This window comes from Microcaecilia unicolor, chromosome 11 (genome assembly GCF_901765095.1).
Source record: "Microcaecilia unicolor chromosome 11, aMicUni1.1, whole genome shotgun sequence".
Taxonomy (NCBI): domain Eukaryota; kingdom Metazoa; phylum Chordata; class Amphibia; order Gymnophiona; family Siphonopidae; genus Microcaecilia; species Microcaecilia unicolor.
Genome location: NC_044041.1, coordinates 5,029,801 through 5,046,635, shown reverse-complemented (window position 1 = coordinate 5,046,635; position 16,835 = coordinate 5,029,801). Strand labels below are relative to the sequence as shown.

Here is a 16,835-nt window from a genome sequence, read left to right as displayed (position 1 = left end):
AATCCAGGTACACTGCCTGCTGCGCCCAGGAGAGACAAGCTCTCATAGCAAAGGAGCTGCAAATGGAGCCAGAGCGAAAGAGCCAAAACCTCGAAGGCCTGCTTCTCGGACGCCTCCAGTTTCTTGTCCTGAATACCCTTTAAGGCAATCCTTTAAGACTATACGTCCACTGGTAGTCTTCTTGGTGACAGTTGCCACCAGCACGTCCACCTGCGGAAGCTGTAGCTTTTCTAAGTAAGCAAAGGGCACTGAATACAGGCAAGCCATGGCCTTCACTACCCATAGCCCTACATCCAGCATGGACCACTGTGCCACAATAAGCTCCTCGATAGTCTCATGCACCGGGAAGGACCGAGCTGGGCACCTGGTGCTCACCATCTTGGGATTCACCATGGCTGGCGCTAGGGTGTCATCCACCAAAATATTAAGAGCTTGTAGGGCATGGATAATGAGGGAAACTCCACCTTATGAAAAATTCTGATGGTCGAGGGTTGTCAGGTTCCAAAGGCAGCAGTTCTTCCTCCTCCCCCAGAAGAGACTGGCTGCCCAGGGCCATGTCTGACCCATGGGGAGAGGGCGGGGGGGGGGGGGGGGGGGGGAGGGAGGGGCCAATGACTCCACCTCAGACACAGCAGAGCCTAGCAACCAACTTTTCCCTGGGAGGGTCCAGAGACAATGTCTGCACAGGAACCACAAGCCATCCTGTCCAACAACCCCCACTTGCTGCTGTGCCTGCTTCATCAGGAAAGCCTGATGAATCAATAGAACAAAATCTGGGGAAAACAGGGCCCCCGCCCCGGCAGTCCCCAACTCCATGCCCCCGCATCAGGAACCAAAGAGGGGCCGGGTACAGTGGAATCCAAATCCCCCCCCCCCCCCCGAGGGCAAATGCACCAAAGCAGAGAGCTGCTCAACAGGCATGATGGCTGCGGGAGGCGCTGCACCTGCCTGCAGGGAAGGAGAGCGAAAGCGGGAAATCCTTGTGTAGGCCTAGCACCATGTTGTCCGCCACACCCACCACTGGTTCTCCTATGGTAGAATCTGTGCATCATCCACGCTGAGGCCAGGCGCTGCCCGCTGCTTACTGCAGTGCAGTTGATTGGACCAGTTGTAAGTGCTTAAGAGATGACAATGGTAAACTTGAATAAGGTGCACTGCAAATTTGTTATGACTAAAGAAAAAATTAGCATTCAAATACTAGCCAAAAGTAGAAACAGTTTCACTGAACAACCCCTCTGTAAGGCAAAGAAAGAGGATTTCCAAACTGAATCAATTTATTTATTTATTTGTAGCATTTGTATCCCACATTTTCCCAAATTGCAGGCTCAATGTGGCTTGTTTTTTGAAGGTTAACTTATAGTCAAAAGAGAAACCCAGAACTTTCATAATTTGCAAAAGGAGAGAGAATGAGCATGAATCAGAGGTGCAGAGGGCACAGGAGGTTAGGAAAATTGCTTCACATTTGGCTGTGTAATTCCCCATTATAATAGGGATTACTAAAGATCATGAGAGAACTCTCCAGGGTTACTGAGGGGAGAGTTCTGTTTCCGGTTGTTGAATGACAGTAGGGGAGGAAGGAGTTAGGAGTTAATAAATATTAGTTGGGGTTTGCATGATGTCCTTGTTTGTCTCTACCCTCGCCAGGGCCCATGAGGAGAGGGGGTGTCTTGGAAAGGCCAAAATAACAAGGCTGATCTGAAGGGGGGAGGGGGTTGTCAGCCAAAGGCAGAAACTGGAAGAGTGGAGTGCTCTGGGTGAGTAAAGGGGAACCCAGACCAGGAGAAGGAACAAAGAGACAGTTCAAGGTCAGAGGGTGTAGCTCTAGAAAGTGCATCTCTGGAAGTAGGGTCAGAGAGGTCTGGTCCTGCAGGAGTTGCTTGTGACAACCAACACTAGAAGCACAGCCTTGGATTATGCAGCCCAAAGATATGGGTAATAGAGAGGAGGTTGCAGAGAGTTACAATAAAGTAACTGTTGATTGCATAAAACTCTGGACAGGAGTCTTTTCTTTGACTGAGAGAGAAACTCAATAACTCCCATACTGGTAAATGAAAGAGAAGAGTAAAAAGAGAAATAAAGGCCAGCTCAAAATGCTATGGTCTTCTTGTTGTTTATCCCTGGCCTGCACCCGGCTGACTGTGTGTGACTAGAAAAGCTGCAGTGCTTTGGATTTCTTTGTGGCCCCGGTCTTGGGGGTGCTGACCCGCGACGAGCTAGCTAGTGCTCAGACTGTGTGGTGAAATAAGGGTTCCAGCTGCATTGAGAAAAACTGTGAGGCTCCTTTTACTAAGATGCAGTAGTGATTCCCACGCAGCAAACGTGACAAAGCCCATAGTGAAATTTCATCCACACCCCTGGTGTGGCTGGCGGGGGTCCCCAACCTCCCCCCCCCCCCCCGCCAGATGAAGCATTCTTCTGCACCGGTGTCCGGCGCAGCCGCGTTCGCTGCCTGCCCCCTGCTCTTCTTTCTTCTTGCTCCTGTGCACGCAGACGCTGAAAAAGGCTTTGGCTGGCGGGGGTTGGGGACCCCCACCAGCAAAGGTATTTGTTTGTGAGGTGAAGTGGCAAGGAGGCAGGGGGGGGGCGAGGGGGCAAGGTGTGGCGGTGGGGGGCGGCAGCAAGGAGGCTCTCAAAATGTGCCCCCAACCTCAGGCTCTGGCCCCCTTCCATCGTGAGGTCTGGCTACGCCCCTAGGTCTATGGCAATAGTATCTTTGCAATAATTACTTTATTATATTATTATTGGCCTGCTCATACTTTTTAAATTTATTTTCAGCACTTGATATAGCGCAAGTGATCCCTGTGGCAACTAGGTGGTTTACAATTTCAATCACAGGTACTTTGTAGGGGGTGTGACAGATTCATTTGCAACCCCTCCTCCATTCACTTCATGTTCATGTCCCCCCCCCCCCCCCCCCATCTACCTCACATAATTTACAAAGAGCGAGCTGTATACTCTTGTTTCTAAAATGTCTCAACATCATTTCTTTGATTTTTATTCACCATAGTTTTAAAAGCGGAATCTTGCATCTTTTCCTACCACTTTCCAAGTTTCACGGCAACAGTTTGCTTGTTTCCTCAAATTCCGTATGTATATATATATTGTCTTTCAGCAGCTTCAACGATGCTGGGTTTGTTTTGGCACAAAACACATGTTGTATTTATTTCCCAGTTTCTGACAGTGGTGCTTATTACGGCCGGAGTTCGGCAGAAACAACAAGACAGAGCGAGCGCCCGCCTGAGCCAAGTAACGGATGAGTGAGCGCGAGAAGACAACCAACCGCCTCCGTCGTCGCTTTAACTCAGCAGCAACAGAAAGAAGGAGGAGGAGCTTAGCGAGTGGGCGGGAAGGAAACCGCCGCCTCAGCCGTTCTTCTCGCGAGACTGGCTGTATATTTGGCGCGAGCTGCTGTTGCAGTCAGACAGTTAGTTTTCTTTGGTCCCCGCCGGAGGAGAAGAGCGAACGGAGACGGGCTGAAGAGAGTAAAGAAAGGCCCTGGCGGGGAGGGAAAGAAAGGATTTACCCGACATTTTATAGCGCAGGCTGGGGCTCTGTTTGACCGATCAGCATGGCGTCCACAAGCAGAATTCCCCGAAATCTTCCTTGGTAAGAGCTGGTCTCCGAGGGTGACCGGAGCTCCTGAGGCTGTGTTTGGAGCGTATATCGCGGACAGTGGCTTTGACTTAGAGGAACCCAAGACGGATGACATGGGCTAACTCAGGGGCAACACCTCGCTCACACAGGAATAGAATGTACATTTGTCCTTTAGATTGTAAGCTCTTTGAGCAGGAACTGTCCTTCTATGTTAAATTGTACAGCGCTGCGTAACCTTAGTAGCGCTTTAGAAATGTTAAGTAGTAGTAGTAGTGGTGCTCCCTGGAAAAAAAAAATGTTCCAGTTTGGGTATTCTGCTGCTGCTGCAACTAGAACTTCATGTCAGTAGTGTAGGGCAGTGGTTCCCAAACCTAGGGCCAGATGCACTAAACTTAACGAGCCAGCATCGTGGGTTTTAAACTGGTTCTAGCCAGTTTAACGCGCAAGTAGTAAACTGGGACATGCACAAAAGGGTTCTCCGAGCCCAGTGGCGTAGCTACGGGGGCCTGGGCCCCTGTAGATTTGACCCTGGACCCCCTCCCACTGCCAACCCTTCCCTGCCGTCGCCTACCCTTGCTGGCGGGGGACCCCAACCCCCAGCAGCCGAGGTCATCTTCTGGCGCAAGGCTTCGTTCTGTTTCTGTGACTCTGACGTCCTGTACATTGTGTCAGAGTCACAGAAACAGAACGAAGCCTTGCGCCGGAAGAAGAGGACCTCAGCTGGCGGGGGTTGGTGTCCCCCGCCAGCAAAGGTCAGGTGGGTCAGCAATGGCGGGGGGGGCTAAAATGTGCCCCCCTCACCTCGGGCTCTGGACCCCCCCCCCCTCCCGCCGAAGTCTGGCTGCGCCCCTGTGCGATCCATTTCCCTGTCACGGTAGCAGCTAACGAAAACGAAATACAAATGAGCAAATTAGTATTATAATGTGTATGCGATGCGGTGCACTACCGTTTTCCAATCCCCTTACCGTGGAAAACCTAACAGGAGGTCTGCACCTCTCATTGGGGCTGCTGTAAGGGAATCGGAAGGGAAAAAAAACCCCATCCAAGTGGTCATCAGGGACGTCCTTTTTGGGGGGGGGGGGGTGAAGGACCATCCAAGTGCCTAACATTTGGACATCCTTCACTCCAAAAAAAAAAAAAAGACATCCCTGACGAGCACCTGGGTGTTTTCCTTCAGCGTTTGTGATGTGCACCCTTCTCGGACGTGTTTTTCTTACTTGCCTGAAATGACCACAGCCATGGAAGTTCTCTCAACATTCTCCGTCCCCTCCAAGGTTGTTTTCAGTTTGCGCCCCTGCCTTCACTGCATGCAAATTTCTTTCATGAATGTTCATTGTGGATGTCCCAAAAACCCTACTGACTGGAGTGCCTCCAGGACCAGGTTTGAGAACCACCGGTGTAGGGGGACACTTTTTGCATTATCCAGTAGAGCTTTCTATGGAGCAAATAATAACAGGAAGGGTGATGTTGATGGGAATCGAGGGAGGGGGCAAATGCCCCCCCCCCCCAACTGCTCCTCTACACCCATGCTTCATGTTTAGTATGTTTAAGGCAGTTGGGATCACGGTAAAAACTAAACAGACCTTCAAATAAGGAAGCAGGGCTTCCAGATATTTGAAGAGCTGGAAGATGAAGAGGCTTGTGGCTGTAGCCAGGGATGGATCGCGAGTTTGTGGGCCCCAGGTCCAATTAGCACATAGTATGTGTGTCCACCCCTCCCCCGCCCCATTTCCCAGTGGCAACTGCCAAGTACATAGTTTTACTATCCTCACAAGGAACACAATGTACGTGCAACTGTTTTAAATTTATACGAGTTACTGTTAGTGTTATGGGTATTGATATGAACATCAATAAATGGTAAATATTAGAGTCTCAGCAGAGTTTTTAAATAGATTTATCATATTTCTGAAAAACACAAAGGCCACCTTGACATTGAGAAGGACCCTCCCTTCCCAATCTTTGAGCCCATTGTGCCTGTATGGGAATTATCCCTGTCTGTTGCCCCAGAATTCGATTGTGCATCTGGAAGAGCTTATTTATTTATTGCATTTGTACCCCACATTTTCCCACCTATTTGCAGGCTCAGTGTGGTTTAGATAGTACCGTCAGGGGCGTTTGCCCAGTTGGTGGATAACAAATACAAAGTTGTATAGTGATCGTATGAGGTATAAGTGGAGGGTCGGAATGGATGAAGATTGCGTGATGTCCTGTTCGATCATAGTCATGCTGTGTTGGTAGGTGAAGAGGGTTATGTGGGGTCGTTGGGGTAGGCATTTTTGAAGAGGTTGGTTTTTAGTGATTTCCTGAAGTTCAAGTGGTCGTGGGTTGTTTTCACAGATTTTGGGAGCCTATTCCATAGTTGTGCACTTATGTAAGAGAAGCCGGCTGCATAAGTTGTTTTGTATTTCAGTCCTTTAGGTTTAGGTAGGATCTTGATGATCTGACTTTGTTTCTTATTGGTAAGTCTATGAGGTCTGTCATGTATTCTGGGACTACGCCATATATGATTTTGTGGACTAAGGTGCAGATTTTGAAGGTGATCCGTTCTTTGGGAGCCAATGCAATTTTTCTCGGAGGGGTTTGGCACTTTCGAAGCGTGTTTTGCTGAATATCAGCCTGGCTGCTGTATTTTGGGCGGTCTGGAGTTTTTAGTTTTTAGCTGTGTGCTGTGTTTCATCTCTAACTTCTGCCTTCCTGTTATAGAAGGAGTCAGTTTAATGCCTGTTGAGGAAGAATACTTCTGTTCCACCGGATTTGGAAATATAGTATCTAGGCTTTGTATTCTTAACTGTTCATAATTGTACATTTAGGTGTTTATTTTGTAGCTACTTAAGAGTTATTTGAGGATGGAAAAAAAAATCTGTTTTCTGTGAAACCCTAGCTTGTATGGTCAGCATCAGGACGAGTTACTTTTGGTACACTTTTAAGTTTGCTTGTGCGATCAGGGCAGGGACTAGCTAAAGCTGGGAGGCTGAAGGCCTTTCCAGGGCTTTATTTGAGAGGGTACTGAGTACCAGCACCTTTTCTAATGTCTGCTAAAATTGACCCATGGTCCCCAAGTCTTAATGAAAGAGCATGGGCCCTACACACCAATTCTACCTTGTCATAGATACTGTGACTGGTTGCAGGGCGCTTGGCTACTGTGGGGTGAGTTCCTCAACGATCACCCCACCCCTGAAGGGTGGCCTGCACCTTTTTTGCTAGAAAAAACACACTACTCCTTTCATCCAATAAATCAGTCCAGGCCAGAAGATGCAGTCTGAATCAAAATCTTTTCTTAAACTTGGATGGGGTAGACAAAACATGGGAAAACTTCAGAATAAACTATATACAAGCAATAGGAGAACAAACACAGTTTCAAACACATGGAGGTCAATATTCCACAGGGTTTAAGTGGGCAAGAGAGGCTCCTGTCAGCTTAAACCTTGGTCAATGGACTGTGCCTGGATATTCAGTGGTACTATGTGGTGATTCTGAATAACCTGACTGCTGCAGCACAGTACAGTTTATTTGAGTTTTGCTCATAACATTTTCAGTAGTAGCTTGAGGTGAGTTACATTCAAGTACACTGGGTGTTTCCCTGTCACACTCACAATCTAAGTTTGTACCTGAGGCAATACATGTTTAAATGACTTTCCGAGGATCACAAGGAGCAGCAGTGGGATTTGACTGGATGACAAGACCGGTGTTGTAACCACTAGGCCACTCCTCCATTGTAGTTAGTTTTGGGGCAGTCTGTGGGCAGAGTTGGGGGTGAGTTGGCAGTTATGCAAGCACTGGCCATATTTAGTGGCGGTGCCTGCATGGCTAACCAAATAGAATTGCACAAAAGGGAGGCCTGTTGTTGCTCACTTAACTATGTGTGTGCGTGCTGGCACTGAAAATTGGCTGGCACCTGCATAACTTCCAGATTGGCAGAAATTCAGTACCAGTGCCCGGACACGACCCTGGCATTGGATATCTGGGTTAGATTCAGCCCATAGTACTCAGCTGTTTTTAAACCACTGACTGCCACAGGCTGAACATTGTGAGTATATGTGTGTGTGTGTGTGGGGGGGGGGGGGGGGGGGGGGGGGTAGTTTTTCATAGGTTATGTTATGAACATTCTGCCTTGGTAGAGGATTTTAGTAAAAGTCTTCTTAGATTTACTTTCTCTGGACTCCTGTAGAGGGCAGGTGCTCTGTAAGTCTTTGTTAAATAATAGAGCTCTCAGATTCTTCAGGTACTTGTAGGTGGTCTGTTCCCCAGTTGGCATAATGAAGCTGAGGTTTTCTGTCCTGTGGTGTCGCCCGAGACCCTCCTCTGGTCCCCTCTTGTTCTTCAGATTTGGTATTGTTACTCATAAATACATAAGTATTGCCATATGGGACAGACCAAAGGTCCATCAAGCCCAGCATCCTGTTTCCAACAGTGGCCAATCCAGGTCACAAATACCTGGCAAGATCCCAAAAAAGTACAAAACATTTTATACTTCTTATCCCAGAAATAGTGGATTTCCCCGTCCAATTTAATAATGGTCTATGGACTTTTCCTTTAGGAAGCCGTCCAAACCTCTTTTAAACCCCGCTAAGCTAACCGCCTTTACCACATTCTCTGGCAACGAATTCTAGAGTTCAATTACACGCTGAGTGAAGAAAAAGTTTCTCCGATTAGTTTTAAATTTACTACAGCTTCACGGAATGCCACCTAGTCCTAGTATTTTTGGAAAAAGTAAACAGACGCTTCACGTCTTTCTTCTTTCACTTCTGTATAGAAAGGTCACTGAGCTGCTTCTTCATTCCAGTTCTCATTTTATGCAAATACAACAGTGGTGTGGGCTCTGTTAATGCACTTCCTGCCTGATCTCTCCAGGTACAGTGCTTGGTTAGTCAAAGATTACCTTTTTCTTAGTCAAAAGTATGTTAACTGGGGAAGTTGAAGCTAAGCCTCGTTCCCTTGCATTAAAAGTGCAATGATCAGGAAAGCTAGAGTCAAAGACAGTTCTACTCCAGTGAGCTTGGTGTTTGTACCAATACAGTTTCATTCCAAGGTGGTTCTCCTCTCTCCATTGTCATTCACAAGCAGGATAACCTTCCCCCTTGTTCAGAAGCTGGTATTTTTTTTTTTTTGCCAAAAGGTCACACACTCCCATAACCTGTAGTTGAGATAAGGGATTTTGTGATTGGGGTTGGTAGGGGGAGAGCTTCTGTGATTGGGAGGAAATAAAAGCTGCCTTTTCATGGCACCTTATTGTACCTTGCTGGCATTTTGCTCCTGGGTTTCAGTAGGTATAAATATACAGGTTAGGGAACAAAGGTGTATGTTGTCCACCCTATCCACAACAGACCCCCTTCTCACATATACTTGTGCTACACACTTGTAAGAAAGTTGTCTTCTAAAGTCAGTTTTTATACGCATATGCTAGATATATATATATATATATATATATATATACCACCTTCTTGGCAGAGCCGTTCAAGATGTACAAACAATGTGAAGTAATCATATCCAACTTGAAACAAATAACTTTGGGTCTGGGTCCCACAAATGACAAGACAGATTTGGATAGGCTGGATCAAGCTTTGACGGCAACTCCAGTAGGTGGAACATAAGGACAGAGCCGGGCGGACGTCTACCCCAAAACACTAAAGAAAGACTTGTGATAAAGTATATAATATCACATTCATAGTTGATTTAATCATGAATTGATAATGTGTGACGTTTGGGCAGACTGGATGAACTGTTCAGGTCTTTATCTGTTGTCATTTACTACTACTACTTATCATTTCTAAAGCGCTACTAGATGTTTTTCAAAGCCTTTCTAAGGCCATAAAGAGATGACATACATTAGATTCATCTGATAATTAATTTATTCCATGCCAGCACAGCCAGCTAACTAAAAGCTGTGATATACACAGATAAAGTACGTTTTTTTTTTAATACATGTTTATTTCTTGTATCGAGCTTCTAAAATGAGGATGATAGAACAACATGGGTAGTGAAAGAGAAACACAGCAGTGATTATGTCGGTTAGTGGGACCCTGTGGTTAAAGTGTAAAATCTTGCCTTTGAAATCTGCAAGTGGCATCTGATGGTTTGATATGTTATCCTATTCTATTATTCTTTCCAAACCTACCAAATGTTTTGGTACCACTCCATTCAGACTGCCCCTCCAATTCAAAGATGTACACAGAGACAGCACAAACAGAGAGGAGGTTAGAAAAATTCCATGAGCACATTGTAATGTATTTGTATTCTGCTAAATCCCAATAAAGGTTCAAATTGGATAGCAAAAATGTAAACATACAATTTAAATAAAGCAACAAACAAGCATTAGAATAAGTATTTTTCAGATATGTCTTTAAGCCGCACGCTAATGCCGACACAGCCCATTCACTTTGAATGGGCTGTGTCGGCATTGCCACGTGGCTTAGTAAACAAGGAGTTTACTAAGGAGTTGCAAAAGGAGTAGTATGGAGATATAATTTTCAATTCTTTTGGCAAAGACCAGCATACTTGAACAGCCTTGAGCGTTCTAAAATCTTCTTATATCCAGTAACTGAAAGCAAGAGGGAAAAAAAAACAACTGAGAATCCTCAACTCTAGATGATCTAAAAAAAAAAAAAAAAACTCAAAGCAAATATTCAGGATTCTGCATTGCTTTCTAACTTGTTTAGAAGTCAGAAACAACCTATTTGTGAATAATTAGTGTAGCGGTGCATGGGATAGTACTATACTTTGAATAGTGCATGTGACATCTGAGCATTTTGGGGTAGGGGGAGGGCTACACAAAACTGGCTCTTTTTTAGTGAAAGGAAAACAATTTGGTAAATATATTTGTCCTTTTATTATGCCTGTCCTGTCTTAGAGGTGATGTCTTTTTGTCAATCTCTTGAAATCTCCATTTTCTCTGAAAGGGGAACCTTTGTAAAAGGTTAACATAGTAGATGACGGCAGAAAAAGACCTGCATGGTCCATCCAGTCTGCCCAACAAGATAAACTCATATGTGAAATACCTTACCTTGATTTGTACCTGCCTTTTTCAGGGCACAGATCGTACAAGTCTGCCCAGCAGTATTTCCCGCCTCCCAACCACCAGTCCCGCCTCCCATCACTGGCTCTGGCACAGACCGTATAAGTCTGCCCTCCACTATCCTCGCCGCCCAACCACCAACCCCTCTTCCACCACCTGCTCCGCCATCTAATTTCAGCTAAGCTAAGGTTCTTTTATTAAACAATCACAGACTGTCAAAAATATTTCTTTAAGAAGGGGAAAGGTACCTATGAATTGCACCAATCGTTATTTGCCATATATCTGCTTTGCTTATAACCAGAGAGAACAGTGAGCTCTTGGATGGCATGCCTTACGTGCTTCAGTAATGGATTAAATGTTATTTAATAATCTTATTCCTGTTTAATGTATATGCATCCGTACAAATGTGTTGTTTTAGGGTGGAGAAATATCGACCTCAGAAACTGAATGATTTGATCTCTCATCAGGACATCCTGAGCACAAGTAAGTTTTCAGTGGGGACATATATACATAGCAAGCCTTCCAGTTGCTGACGGACTACGGAGGATTTTTACAAAGCCGCGCTAACGTTTTTAGCTCGTGGTAAAAATCAACTGGCAGTAAACAATGAGATGCCCATTATATTCCTGTGGTCATCTCAGCATTTACCACCAGCTGATTTTTACCGCGCGCTAAAAACGCTAGCATGGCTTTATAAAACGCTCCTTTAGTAAGTTGTGATTCTAGTGCAGTAGGTTTTCATAATGTTAAGAACATAAGCATTGCCACACTGGGACAGACCAAAGGTCCATCAAGCCCGGTATCCTGTTTTCCAGCAGTGGCCAATCCAGGTTACAAGTGTCTGGCAAGATACCAGAAGAGTAAAACAGATTTTATGATGCAGTGTAATTTCCCAAGTCTATCTTAATAACGACTTCTGGTTTTTTCTTTTAGGAAATTGTCCAGACTGTTTTAAACCTAAGCTAATTGCTTAAATTCCAGGTTTGATTACACACTGAGTGAATAAATATTTTCTACAATTTGTTTTAAATATATTACTTAGTAGCTTCTTTGAATGCCCCTAGTCCTTGTATTTTTGGAAAGAGTAAACAAACAATTCACATCTACCAATTTCACTTCACTTAGTATTTTATATACCTCTATAAGAACATTATAATAGCCATACTGGGTCAGACCAATGGTCCATCTAGCCCAATATCCTGTTTCCAACAGTGGCCAATCCAGGTCACAAGTACCTGTTAGAAACCCAATAGTAGCAACAATCCCAGGGTGAGCAGTGGCTTCCCTTTGTCTCCATGCTACCAATCCCAGGACGAGCAGTATCTTTCCTATGTATGTCAAAATAGCAGACTATGGATTTTTCCTTCAGGAAATTGTCCAAACCATTTTTTAAAACTCAGCTATACTAACCGCTGTTAATACATCCTCTGGCAAAGAGTTCCGGCGCTTTATTAGTTGAGTGAGAAAATATTTCCTCCTATTTGTTTTGAAAGTATTTCCATGCAACTTCATTTACTGTCCACTACTCTTTTTACTTTATGAAAGAGTCCACTCTAGATTTTGTAGACCTCAACCATATCACCCTCATCTGACTCTTTTCCAAGCTGAAAAGCTCTAACCTCTTTAGCCTTTCCTCATATGAGAGGAGGCCCATCCCCTTTTTCATTTTGGTAGCTCTTTGAACCTTTTCTAATTCCACTATATCTTTTTTGAGATACAACCACCAGAACTGAAAGGTGAGGTCGCACCATGGAGAGATACAGAGGCATAATAATATTCTCGGTCTTATTTACCATCCCTTTTCTAATAATTCCTAGCATCCTGTTTGCTTTTATGGCTGCCTCCGCACACTCTGCAGAAGATTTCAGCATATTGTCTATAACAATGCCTAGATCTGTTTCTTGGGTGCTGACCCCCAAGGTGGACCCTAGCATCAGGTAACTATAGTTTGGATTATTCTTTGCATTTGTCCACATTAAATTTCATCTGCCATTTTGGATGCCCAGTCTTCCAATTTTCTAATGTATTCTTGAAAGTTTTCACAATACGCATGTGTTTTAACAACCTTGAATAGCTGTGTGTCATCTGCCTCAGTCATCGTTTCAATTTCCAGATCATTTATAAATATGTTAAATAGCACTGGTCCCAGTGCAGATACTCTACCTCATCCGGCTCTTCATTATCCACACATTTATTTCACACATTAAAGAAGTGAGGCAAAACTTCCCTTGCCTGAACCCATGCTGACTCTGTACCATTAAACCATGTTTGGCTACGTGTTCCGTAATTTTATTCTTTATAATAGTTTCCACTATCTTGCCTGGCACTGATGTTGGGCTTGCCGATCTGTAATTTCCTGGACCTCACATGCCACCTAGTTGTCTTGGTACATGTGAGTACCAATTACATAGGAAAATGTGGGAGAGAGGTTCTGGAAGCCAAATTTAGGCTCTTAGGTAGAAAGCTCAAATCCAGAACCTCTAGGATGGCATTTTCCTTTTTTTTTTTTTTTTAATCTTTATTTTTGAAGTTTTTTCAATATATATCAAAACAGTAAGTGGTACAAACACTGCCATTGTGTACATTAGTGATTATCATTGCTATAACATAATAGTAGTACAATAACAAAATCTAGTGTACATCGCTGTTGTCCCCAAAACTATTCTTATATACTAACCCCCTCCCCCCTTGCCTATCTTCCCTTCTCCCCCCCCCCCCCCCCCTTCCCTCCCGTGGTTATCCAAGAGTACAGAAAGGAAAAAAAAAAAAAGGAAAAGATCATCATACATTTACAGTAGTGACCGCTGTGACTCATATATATCCCACACTTTGTGTGATATTGGGCCAAGTTGCCTTTTCGAATAGCAGTCAATTTTGACATCAGGCGTACATTATCTAGCTTTAGCAGAACTCTTTGTATATCAGGGAGCGTTGGAGTTTTCCAAGCCGCCGCAATCAAGAGCTTACTAGCCACAAACAACTGTGTGGCAAACCGGTGTATGTCCAGTTTAATTCCCTGCGGTTTAAAGTGCAGTAAACAGCTATCTAATGCTACTGGATATGTCACCTCCATTGTTTTGTTCAGATAGGTTACAATTTCCCTCCAAAACTTTTTTTACATTCCCACCAAATGTGCGCCATATCCCCTTGTAGTCTGCAGTTCCTCCAGCAAAGTCCCAGCCCAGTCTTATACATTTTCATCAGGCGGTAGGGCGTATAATACCAGCTGTAGAGAATTTTATATCCATTCTCCATCATAGCACTCGAGGGTGGAGGCCTGGAGCAGAGATTTAAACGCCCTACTCCATTGCTCAGGTTCACGTGTCCCCCCTATTGCCGCCTCCCATTTGGCTGTGTAGTATACCTCTGGGGTGTCTTGTAGCAGCAGCGCTTTATAAAGCCTGGAAAGTCCCCCTCGGCCTCCACCCCCCATCATGCCCTGCTCCAATCGTGTTTCAGTAAGGTTGAGCTCCTTTGCTTTACGTTTGATGAAGTCTTTCACCTGGAGATACTGGTATGCCTGCAGAGAAGAGAGCCCATGGATCTGGCATAGCTCCATATATGGGATTGTGTGTCCCTGTTCATGCATTTGTCCTAATTCGCATAAACCCATTTCTTCCCATTGTATGTATGCCCCGTCCACTGACCCCAGACCAAAGTCTGGTGCAAATCCAAGATACATATGTGGAAAGTATTTACGGTCTGGGAAGAATTTTTCTCTTATTCTCCATGTCTCCAAGGGCCAGCGCAGGAGGGGTGGGCTACGTTTTATTAGGTCTCCTAATAATTGTTTGGGCGCTCACGGCCCTGCTCGCAGCGGGATCGTTCCCCACCACCCCTGTTCCAGCTCTCCTCCCAATTTGCACTCCCTCTGCAACCATACCGCTATGGTCCTTAGATGCGCAGCCTGGTGGTATGTGTGCAGGCACCGAACTCCCATCCCACCTCTTTCCCTGGGCTGGTACATTACTTCTCTTCTCACCCGGGGTGGTCGTTTCCTCCAGATAAAAGCAAACATTTTCCTTTGTACACCCCTCAGGTACCCTTTTGGTAATGCTATTGGTAAGGCCATGAAAAGGTACAGTAGTTTGGGTAATAATATCATCTTAATTGCGTTAATCCACCCCATCCAGGATAAAGTTAGTCCTTCCCATCTCTCCATTTCATTAAACAGCTCCCGTGTCTTATCCGGAAAGTTAGCGGTGTATAGCTCGTCAAGACTACTTGTAAGATTTATCCCTAAATATCTGATGTGATGCTTAGCCCACCTATAGGGGAACTGTGTCTTCAACTGTTGCATTTGATCCTCTGGGATATTTACATCTAGGGCCTCAGATTTGTCAAAAATTTTTTTAAATCCCGACTCTGCTCCATAATTTTGAATTATCTCTCCCAGCTTCAGGAGTGCCACTATAGGATCCTTCAAGGTTAGCAGAATGTCGTCTGCAAACATAAGAATCTTTGTTTCAAGCCCTTTCCGTCTAAATCCTCTAATCTCTGGGTGCGCTCTTACCCGGATAGCCAAAGGCTCCATTACTAGAGCAAAGAGCAGTGGGGACAGCACGCTCCCCTGTTGTGTCCCTCTATAGAGTCTAAATGGTTGAGATAGTATCCCATTAACCCTTACTGAGGCTTGTGGCTCTGAATAAATCAGTCTAAGCCAAGTGCTAAACCTTCCCGCAATTCCCATGCGGTCCAGAACTTTAGAAAGGAAAGACCAGCTCACCCTGTCAAAAGCTTTTTCAGCATCTAGTGACAGGATGCATAGAGGTGTCTGAGTTTTTTTTGTTTGTTTTTTTTGTTTCATTTGTACGCCGTGCTTTCCCACTCATGGCAGGCTCAATGCGGCTTACATGGGGCAATGGAGGGTTAAGTGACTTGCCCAGAGTCACAAGGAGCTGCCTGTGCCTGAAGTGGGAATCAAACTCAGTTCCTCAGTTCCCCAGGACCAAAGTCCACCACCCTAACCACTAGGCCACTCCTCCACTCAGTTGTGTGTTCTGTGTTATGAAAAGGGCCCTTCGGATGTTGTCAACGTCTGTTTTGGATAAACCCCGCCTGGTCTTCATGTATTAGTGTGGGTAGACATTTTTGTAGATGAGAAGCCAAAATCTTAGTAAAAATATTATAGTCTACTCCTAAGAGTGATATTGGTCTATAAGAGCTGCATTGTAGGGGGTCTTTCCCTGGCTTGGGTATTACCACTATAGTAGCTAAGTTCCACGTTGGTGGGTAGCCCACATAGTAGATGACGGCAGAAAAAGACCTGCGTGGTCCATCCAGTCTGCCCAACAAGATAAACTTACATGTGCTACTTTTTGTGTATACCTTACCTTGATTTGTACCTGTCCTTTTCCGGGCACAGACCGTATAAGTCTGCCCAGCACTATCCCCGCCTCCCAACCACCAGCCCCGCCTCCCACCACCGGTTCTGGCACAGACCATATAAGTCTGCCCAGCACTATCCCCGCCTCCAAACCACCAGTCCCGCCTCCCACCATCGGCTCTGGCACAGACCGTATAAGTCTGCCCAGCACCATCTCCGTCTCCCGCCACTAGCTTTGCCACCCAATCTCGTCTAAGCTCCTTAGGATCCATTCCTTCTGAGCAGGATTCCTTTGTTTATCCCACGCATGTTTGAATTCCGTTACCGTTTTCATTTCCACCACCTCCCGCGGGAGGGCATTCCAAGCGTCCACTACTCTCTCTGTGAAAAAATACTTCCTGACATTTTTCTTGAGTCTGCCCCCCTTCAATCTCATTTCATGTCCTCTCGTTCTACTGCCTTCGCATCTCCGGAAAAGGCTCGTTTGCAGATTGATACCTTTCAAATATTTGAACGTCTGTATCATATCACCCCTGTTTCTCCTTTCCTCCAGAGTATACATGTTCAGGTCCGCAAGTCTCTCCTCATACGTCTTGTAACGCAAATCCCATACCATTCTCGTAGCTTTTCTTTGCACCGCTTCAATTCTTTTTACATCCTTAACAAGATACGGCCTCCAGAACTGAACACAATACTCCAGTTGGGGCTTCACCAACGACTTATACAGGGGCATCAACACCCCCTTTCTTCTGCTGGTCACACCTCTCTCTATACAGCCTAACAACCTTCTAGTTAGGGCCACATTGGTTTCTATTGCGTTAAATACCTTCAGAAGTAGTGGGGCCACCAGCCTACCGAATATTTTATAAAATTTGTTGGGAAAACCATCGGGCCCTGGTGCCT

The 16,835-nt window shown here is 45.2% G+C and overlaps 1 protein-coding gene across 1 annotated transcript in view; it reads left to right on the top strand.

The window, feature by feature from the left end:
- The first annotated feature begins 3,472 nt into the window (after nucleotides 1-3,472).
- Nucleotides 3,473-16,835, top strand: part of RFC5 (replication factor C subunit 5) — a 102,104-nt gene continuing 88,741 nt past the window's right edge. Inside the window, exons 1-2 of the mRNA XM_030219414.1 lie at nucleotides 3,473-3,606; nucleotides 11,025-11,089. Coding sequence (XP_030075274.1) covers nucleotides 3,569-3,606; nucleotides 11,025-11,089 — 103 coding nt within the window. The 5' untranslated portion in view covers nucleotides 3,473-3,568. The remainder of the gene's footprint in view (nucleotides 3,607-11,024; nucleotides 11,090-16,835) is intronic.